Below are 9,048 nucleotides of genomic sequence, written 5' to 3' on the forward strand. Positions count from 1 at the left end.
TTCCCCATGCCCAGTTTCCTAAAACTGAGGAAAGAAAAGCAAGTATTTGTTTAGACAGCACCACAAACCAGAGGCTGGATGGATAAAAAGGTAATTTAATAAGCCTTGCTCTCAGGAGATGCTTAATAGACAGAAACACTCCTGTAGAGGAGCAGCTAATTCACAGAAGCATCAAAGAACTTCAATCAGACATTCACTCCACAGGGACAAGGCAAGGTTTGCCTTCTCTTCATCTGAGGTGAGGTTAAGCTCTTTAACATGAACAGTGCTGCTCCTCCAAATCTGCTTCAGTGCTTCCAAGTATGACAAAGGAAAGCGCAGCCCGTGAGTCTGCTGGGGAAGAAGAAACAGAAAAAAAATCCTTCAGCTGAGAGCAGTGTCCTTATTGCACAGCAGTGTGTGAGGCTGTGGGGAGGGAGCAGCAGGAATGTGCTCCCTTCCCACATGGCACTGGTGTCACTGAGAGCATTCTCCAGAAGACTCGGTTTTATCCAGGCCTGTTTTATCTTCGTAGGGAAAATGCTGAACTCTATTCCGTGTTCCAGCACGCTTTTGGAGGTGGGGATGTTTACAGCATGTGGCTTTCTCCTGTGGTTTACACATGGAAGAATTAAATAGCCTTAAACTTACACTCTTGCCTAGCCCTACCCATTATTTCTGGAAGCTCACAGAAGTTTATTTCTAGCTGCCACACGCAGTCTTTGGATATAGTTTGACACAAGCACAGAGGAGCTCCATTCCCAGGCCTGGAGTCTTCAAGGGCAAGAAGGAATATTCTGGGATCTGCACATGTTGTTCAGGTGCCAGTGTACAACCTCAGCTCTGGAGGACCAGTGAGATTTACTTCCAAAGAAAAATAAGTGCCAGGCCAAAAGCCTTGCTGTAATTACCGAGACAAGGACAGACTGTGCCCTGTTTTGCCATTCGAGTGTTTCGGATCACAGAGCTAAGACACAGCATCTCACTGCCAAAAAAGCAGAAATAAAGGTTCCAAAGCTCAAAGCCATGCTTAGGAAGGATTTATGACCCAGCAAAAGCACACTGTACCTGCGAGCAGGAACAGAGACAACCTGAAAAGTACATTTCAGAACAAGGTAGGTCTTTACTCACAGTGCTGACCCACCCTACCCTAAAATGAACACCCCTGCAGTGTGTTCCATTGGATACAGAATCTAACACGGGTTTAGCATGGCAGTGATCCCTAGGGAATATCTGCTGGCCTATCCAGTAGCCTCAGTAGAGGATGTGCTAAGGATACACCAGTAAGAGCTGGTTTTAGTTGCTCCAGTAGCTTTGCTCACTGGGCCATAAGGCATGCACCAGAAATCCTGTTAACATCTCGAGTGTTTAATTAAGCATGAGATCACATTGCTCAGTTCCACTGTTGAACTGCCTCTGTGGTGCAGCCTCAGCTCCTCTGGGCACTGCAGGGCTGGGCAGAAAGGCTCTGGGTGCTGAGGATCACGGCAGAACCCAGGCCCTGCTGCCATTCTGGGCAAGCTCATCTCATGCAGCAAAACCCACCATGGAAAGATAAGTTTTGGGGTGTCTGCAGGAACAAACCTGGGCCGTGCCATCCTCACTGCCAGTGTCATCTGTCCCCATCATGGGAGTGTCTCTCCTGTTCCTTAAGGAATGATACACATAAACCATCTCCCTGCGGATTTCATCCTAAAAGACAGCAGGGAGGAAACAGTTACATGTGATCCACAGCCTCAGACTCATCTCACTGCACTTGCCAATGCTCCTGAATTCTGGAGTCACTCTTACAAGAAAGCCTGCAAGTCACCCTCCCAAATGAATTGTCCAACAGCCACCTCCGACAGCAATAAGGGACTCTCCAAAACACCTCTGAAAATTTATTTACAATCATCTGCTGCCTTAAAACTGCCCCTGCTAGAGTCCCAGGAGTGATGCTGTACAGAAAACAGGCCATTTAAGGGAAAGTATTAATGAACAGGTGTGCATCAACACATTTCCAGTCTGATACTGATCTGTTTCTTAAAAATCACATGCCCATCATCAGTCCTTGGTCAGAGCTGTGCAAAGCAATTCAGAACTCTCTGGGCAGGTTGCACATGGAATTTGTGGACACAGGTCTTCCATGTGTCCTGTCATCCTGGGTTGATCTGTGTGACATCAGAAGGCAAGGTGGCCCAAAAACTGGGGGGAAAAAGTCTCCAAAACCTACACAGTCTCAATATGGACACAAGCAAGATGGAGGAAAAAATCAGAAAGTTATGGTGTGTTTTTCTTGGGAAACATTCAATTCCTCCAAACAAACCCCAAACTGTACAAGATAATCTTTGCTGTGTGTCCCGCCCCCTTTTTTTTTTTAAAGTGAGATAAAAAGCACTTCTACAATTTCATACTAAAAAACCTTCATGGATAAGAAGCAGTATAAACACAGCATAATGCAAGATGCATGGATCAATGTTGTGGAACAACTTAGTAGTGCCCCTGGCACCTGCTTGGATACAGAGATAACCCAGAAGTGAAAACTAAATGCAGCCACAGCAGCAGCTGCAACCAGCAGAATTCCCCCTCTTGAGAAAACCTATTTTTATAAATTATTCCTGTTCTTAAATACAAAGAATAGAAAAAACCCCTATTATCAAGACCTGTAGAGGCCATTTAGCTGCTGTAATGATCTACCCCATCAAACCTGAGACAAAAGCCATGTACCTCCCATACAGAATCATAGGCTGAATTTAGTTTTGAAGCCCCCCCTCCAGAAGGTTGGAATGTGCCATATCACTCAACAAACAACCCCACAGTATCCTAACAAACCCTAATGGGATGCAGGATCCAGCTCAGTGTAACTGCATGACCCTTATAGACCTTTTGCACAGGAGAGCAACAACTCCCATGCCTCACATGCACTCCCCAGCCCACCCCAAATGTACAGGGGTGGCTTCACTGTACCCACAGCATTCTCTTGATCTGGTTCCACGGAGATGAGAGTGTGATCTCTGAACTGCAGTCTGATTTTGCTGTCTATTTTTGGCAATTTCCCACCTAAGAAAAATAAATCCTCCTTCGAAAGGAAGAAAACCAGACAAACGGTTAAACTGAGCCCCCCTGTGCTCTCCCCACTCTCTCAAGGCTGGACTGTTTGTTAAGCTATGTTTCAACACCCACATGTCCTCCAACTTGTTGTGGAGGGGGCAAGGAGAAAGAGATTTTTTAATTCTCTCACTTTTCCTGTCTGCAAATAACTATAATAAATAGCAAGCTAGAGCCCAGGGCAAACTGCTACCAGTTAAATGCTCTCGGGATACAGTTTATCACAGCTGCCAGTTCCAGCCTAGGATAATCTTTATTCCACTCTAAGGCAGTGTCATCTCTCCCACCAGACACGGGGAGCAAACACACACGTGGGGCCTCACGGCACATGAAGCTGATGCTGGACTGTGATCTGGCAGAGTTCAGGCACACGGTGTGACTCTTGGGGTCGGTGCTGTGCCGGGCAAAGGCTCGGACTCGACGCTCCTCGTGGGTCCCTTCCACCTCAGCCTGTTCTGTGACGGTGCGATGAGTTCCCTCTCTTCCAACACTTTTGTTCTTTTTAGGGCTCCTCGCTGCCCGGGGCCCGGAGCCCGCCTCCCGCGCGCCTGCTTCCCTGCCCGTTTTGGCGGCCGCAGCCGGGCGCTGAGTGCCCGCTCCCCGGGCGGGCCCGGCCGCTGCTCCAGGAGTGGGGGGGCAGCGCCGGCGCCTCGAGGATTCCCGGGATTCCCTGGCCGGTTTCCAGGCAACGCTCCCCGCGCGCTCCTCGCTCCAGGGCCGAACGTGCGCAGCCAATGGGAGGCGGCGGAGTGGGCGGGGCGAGGCGGGGCTTGGGCGGGGCGGGGGCGGGGCCGAGAGGGGCGGTTGGTGGGTTTGGGTGGGAGCGGGCGGGGCGGGGCCGGGAGCGGGAGCGCTGCCGCTGAGCGGCCCCCGGGCAGAGACCCCGGGCAGCGGCCCCGAGACCCCCGGCGAGTGGCCCCCGGTGCGCGGCCCCGGGGGAGGGACCCCCCGTGCGCGGCCCCCGGTGAGCGACCCCCGGTGAGCGACCCCCAGTAAGTGACACCCGGTGAGCGACTCGCGGGGAAGAAGCCCCGGTAAGTGACCCCTGCGGAGGGACCCCCGGTGAATGACCCGCGGTGAACAACCCCTGGCAAGTGACCCCCGGGGATGGAACCCCGGGGAGGGACCCCCGGTGAATGACGCGAGGTGAACAACCCCTGGCAAGTGACCCCGGGGAGGGAGCCCCGGTAAGTCACCCCCGAGGAGGGACCCCCGGGCAGTGAGCCCCGGGGACAGTCCCCCGGTGCGCGGCCCCCGGGGGTGTCGGGCCGGGGCTGGGCGCGTTCCTTCCCCGTGCAGAGCCGAGCGGGGCCGGAGCGGAGCCGGCCGGGGGGGCAGAGGGGAGCCCTGAGCCGCCTTCTGCCGAGGGGGCTGCTGGAAAGGAGCCTGCGCTGGGAGGAGCGGGGGACGTGGCCCGAGGCTGAGGCAGGGGAGCTTCAGGTCAGCTCCTGGACAAAGGTTTCTCGCTGTGTTTTTCGGGGGGGCTCGGGCACTGCAATGGGTTGCCCAGGCGGAGCCAGCACCCCGGCAGGTGTTTCAGAGGCGCCTGCATCTGGCCATGGCTGACACGCTTTAGTGGTTTGGGGGTTGCTGGGGCAGTGCTGGGCTGACAGATGGACTTGATGGAATCATGGAACAACGTGCTGAGTTGGGAGGGTCCCACCAGCACCGTGGGGTCCAGCTCCTGAGTTTTAGGCACCACTAAAGGAACTGAATCTGGATCGAGCTGTTTGGCTCCAAAAACTCTTCTGCCCCTAGTCTACACTGCCAAGTGAAACAAAACAGACCGTGCAAAATAGAGGCCTGTGTTCCCCCCAAAGGGAAGGCAGGCAGTTACAAACCGGGAGAATAAAGCAAAGCTCAGAGCTTACATTCATGGTCCCCACAGTTGTATGACACATCAAACCAGTCCGCTGTTACCCATGTAGAACTGTCATCAGGAACCCCAAACTTTCTTGTGTGTATTTGTATAGATATGTATATATACACATACCTATGTATAGATATCTATTTGTGTGTATCTGTGTAAGTTTCTGAATCTTTGGATGTGATATTGGCATGCTGTTGTTGTGTGGCAACAAGTGGACTTAAAAGGTTACAAGACTTTAGGAGATCGCCTTTCTGCTTGTGGGTTCTATTTTTTAAAGAAGGTAACAAGAAAAGAACTCTTTAGCCAAATATCAGTTAAGGGCTCCTCGCTGCCCGGGCCCGGAGCCCGCCTCCCGCGCGCCTGCTTCCCTGCCCGTTTTGGCGGCCGCAGCCGGGCGCTGAGTGCCCGCTCCCCGGGCGGGCCCGGCCGCTGCTCCAGGAGTGGGGGGGCAGCGCCGGCGCCTCGAGGATTCCCGGGATTCCCTGGCCGGTTTCCAGGCAACGCTCCCCGCGCGCTCCTCGCTCCAGGGCCGAACGTGCGCAGCCAATGGGAGGCGGCGGAGTGGGCGGGGCGAGGCGGGGCTTGGGCGGGGCGGGGGCGGGGCCGAGAGGGCGGTTTGGTGGGGTTTGCGGTCGGGGGCGCGGGCGGGGCGGAGCGCGGGAGCGCTGCCGCTGAGCGGCCCCCCGGGCAGGACCCCGGGCAGCGCCCGAGACCCCCGGCGAGTGGCCCCCCGAGTGCGCCCCCGGGGGGGGACCCCCCGAGCCGACCCCCGGTGAGCGACCCCCAGTAAGTGACACCCGGTGAGCGACCCGCGGGGGAGAAGCCCAGGTAAGTGACCCCTGCGGAGGGACCCCCGGTGAATGACCCGCGGTGAACAACCCCTGGCAAGTGACCCCCGGACAGGGACCCCCGGTGCGCGGCCCCGGGGGTGTCGGGCCGGGGCTGGGCGCGTTCCTTCCCCGTGCAGAGCCGAGCGGGGCCGTGGCGGGAGCGGGGCCGGAGCGGAGCCGGCCGGGGGGGCAGAGGGGAGCCCTGAGCCGCCTTCTGCCGAGGGGGCTGCTGGAAAGGAGCCTGCGCTGGGAGGAGCGGGGGACGTGGCCCGAGGCTGAGGCAGGGGAGCTTCAGGTCAGCTCCTGGAGAAAGGTTTCTCGCTGTGTTTTTCGGGGGGGCTCGGGCACTGCAATGGGTTGCCCAGGCGGAGCCAGCACCCCGGCAGGTGTTTCAGAGGCGCCTGCATCTGGCCATGGCTGACACGCTTTAGTGGTTTGGGGGTTGCTGGGGCAGTGCTGGGCTGACAGATGGACTTGATGGAATCATGGAACAACGTGCTGAGTTGGGAGGGTCCCACCGGCACCGTGGAGTCCAGCTCCTGAGTTTTAGGCACCACTAAAGGAACTGAATCTGGATCGAGCTGTTTGGCTCCAAAAACTCTTCTGCCCCTAGTCTACACTGCCAAGTGAAACAAAACAGACCGTGCAAAATAGAGGCCTGTGTTCCCCCCAAAGGGAAGGCAGGCAGTTACAAACCAGGACAGTAAATCAAAGCTCAGAACATACATTCATGGTCCCCACAGTTGTATGACACATCAAACCAGTCCTCTGTTCATTACCCGTGTAGAACTGTCATCAGGAACCCCAGACTTTCTTGTGTGTATTTGTATAGATATGTATAGATATGTATAGGTAGATAGATATACATACATAGATATGTATAGGTATATATTTGTGTGTATCTTTGGATTCTGTATCTTTGGATGTGATATTGGCATGCTATTGTTGTGTGGCAACAAGTGGACTTAAAAGGTTGCAACACTTTAGGAGATCACCTTTCTGCTTGTGGGTTCTATTTTTTAAAGAAGGTAACAAGAAAAGAACTCTTTAGCCAAATATAAGTTAAGACATTAATTAGAGCAAATGTATTGATTTTTATTTCCAATTGTACAACAAGTCATTCAACTATTTGCATACTCCAAAGCTGGGTTGGAAACTTCTCCCTCAGAAATAAGAAAAACTGTTTTCCAAGGCTGTTACTGACAGCCATGGCAGAGTTTCCAATAACAACTCCCCATTCTTGAAATGCAAAGCCTGAAAAATGAAACAAGCGTTAACCTGGAATTCTTGTTGCCAGCACTGATCTGGACAGAAGTTATTAGAGAGTGGAGCAAAGCTAGCACCACAAACCACCTTGGGCTCTGCATTCGTTGGTCATGGCAACAAAGTTTTGCTTTTCAACCCATCTACTAAGGAAACCTTGCCAGAAAAGTGAGCTTATAACACTACTTTTCTTAAGAAGTGAGGAGGCCTTAATCCAGTGTACACAGATGAGACCCTGAAATAGGAGAGAGGCCAGTTGCTGATGATCAGTGCAGATGAGGAATCAGCTCTGCTGAGTAGACTTCAAGCTTTGTGATTTTTACAAGTGGACTATTTCAAATCTGTTGTAGAAGAAACAGTCTTTTCTGTTTGATCAACTTTCCACTTTCAGAATTCTGGAGTTTATCCCTAAAATTCAGCCTGTAGTTTCAAAAGATAAAAATCCTTTGAGGAAATCTTTCAGCCTCAGTAGCCAATTGCAACATGCCCAGGGAAGTTCAGCAACAGCACCATTCATTAAATGAACTGTTCTGGACCAGCCATCCCAGAGAGATTGAGCTCCAGTGCCAAACCCCATAGAGTGCCAAGTGCCATAAGAGCTGATTTTTGGCTTTGCTGAGATTCTCTCTGGTTTCATTTGGTGTAGCTGGCACATCTGGAGCAAAGGGTGTGGGCAAAAGTACATCCTTAGAAGGGTCCAGTACAAATCATGTCACAAGATTAGCAATTTCTCTAATTGAGGAAGGCAATTAGATACAGAACTGAATTTTTCTACCTCCTCTTTCCACACTGCTGCTGTATTCCTTCATCATGCCCTGTGAGCAGTCCCAGTGCTCTGTGATTGATGCCATAAGGGACTCGATAACAGGGAACAAACACCTCAGAGACAAAAGGTGCCACCACAGGAATCTCTTGCTGCCCAAGAAGTGCCAAGGTGGCCCCAACAACTGCACCTCAAAGCAGAAGGATCCAGACATTTTTTCCTGGTGGAAAGAGCTGCTGTTCCCTTTTTTCAGTCCTGTGCTGCAATGACCAGGCCCATCTCCAGAAAACTTTACTCCAACTGAATATTCCTGCCAGACAAAAGGTGCCACCACAGAAAGTTCTTCCTGCCCAAGAAGTGCCCAGGCTGCCCCAACAACTGCACCTAAAAGCCAAAGCTTCCAGACTTTTTTTCCTGGTGGAAAGAGCTGCTGTTCCCTATTTTCAGCGCTGCGCTGCAATGGCCGGTCCCACCTCGTGAAAAATTGAATCCAAATGAAGATTCTTCCTGACAAAAGGTGCCACCACAGAAAACTCTTCCTGCCCAAGAAGTGCCCAGGATACTCCAACAACTGCACCTGAAAACCAAAGGATCCAGACTTTTTTTTCTTTAGGGAAAGAGCTGCTGTTCCATTTTTTCAGCCCTGCTCTGCAATGGCCGGTCCCACCTGCTGGAAAATTGAACCCAACTGAAGATTCCTGCCACACAGAAGGTACCATCACAGAAAACTCTTCCTGCCCCAGGAAGTGCCCAGCCTGCCCCACAAACTGCACCTCAAAGCCACAGCTTCCAGACTTTTTTTCCTGGTGGAAAGAGCTGCTGTTCCATTTTTTTCTGCTCTGCGCTGCAATGGCCGGTCCGACCTCCTGGAAAATGTAATATAAATGAATATTCCTGCCAGACAAAAGGTGCCACCACAGAAAACTCTTCCTGCCCAAGAAGTGCCCAGGCTGCCCCCCCCAACTGCACCTCAAAGCCAAAGGATCCTGACTTTTTTCCTGGTGGAAAGGGCTGCTGTTCCCTTTTTTTCAGCCCTACGCTGCAATGGCCGGTCCCACCTCCTGGAAAATTGAATATAAATGAAGATTCCTGCCAGACAAAAGGTGCCACCAGAGAGAGGTGTTGCTCCCCAAGATGTGCCCAGGCTGCCCACCAACTACATCTGAAGCCAAAGGATCCAGACTTTTTTTCCTTAGGGAAAGAGCTGCTGTTCCCTTTTTTCAGCCCTGCGCTGCAATGGCCCGTCCCACCTCCTG

At 52.6% G+C, this 9,048-nt stretch overlaps 1 protein-coding gene across 3 annotated transcripts; it reads right to left on the reverse strand.

Annotated features, from left to right (window-relative positions):
- Nucleotides 1-169: 169 nt before the first annotated feature.
- LOC108643497 (ribosomal oxygenase 2-like) lies at nucleotides 170-3,452 on the reverse strand. Of its 3 annotated transcripts, none has more exons than XM_029958893.1 (4): nucleotides 3,378-3,452; nucleotides 2,930-3,018; nucleotides 1,564-1,671; nucleotides 170-330 (listed from the first exon to the last, which is right to left on the reverse strand). In XM_029958893.1, the coding sequence occupies exons 1-4, from the start codon at nucleotides 3,394-3,396 to the stop codon at nucleotides 172-174; spliced, it is 375 nt and encodes a 124-aa protein (XP_029814753.1). In that variant the 5' UTR covers nucleotides 3,397-3,452; the 3' UTR covers nucleotides 170-171. The 3 variants fall into 3 exon arrangements, 2 of the variants coding, with proteins under 2 accessions (XP_029814753.1, XP_029814747.1); XM_029958887.1 differs by having other exon boundaries at nucleotides 170-333; XR_003915664.1 differs by lacking the exon at nucleotides 3,378-3,452 and having other exon boundaries at nucleotides 2,926-3,014.
- Between the last annotated feature and the right edge of the window lie 5,596 nt (nucleotides 3,453-9,048).

This window comes from Manacus vitellinus, unplaced genomic scaffold (genome assembly GCF_001715985.3).
Source record: "Manacus vitellinus isolate BGI_N305 unplaced genomic scaffold, ASM171598v3 ctg7180002434395_pilon, whole genome shotgun sequence".
Classification (NCBI taxonomy): Eukaryota; Metazoa; Chordata; class Aves; order Passeriformes; family Pipridae; genus Manacus; species Manacus vitellinus.

Excerpts from the sequence above, each read along its gene's own strand:
- LOC108643497 (XM_029958887.1), bottom strand. Across the intron at positions 1,672-2,929 it reads AACCAGATCAAGAGAATGCT|GATGAAATCCGCAGGGAGAT; the intron begins GTGGGTACAGTG and ends GCTGTCTTTTAG. Across the intron at positions 334-1,563 it reads GTGAGGATGGCACGGCCCAG|CAGACTCACGGGCTGCGCTT; the intron begins GTTTGTTCCTGC and ends CTTCTTCCCCAG.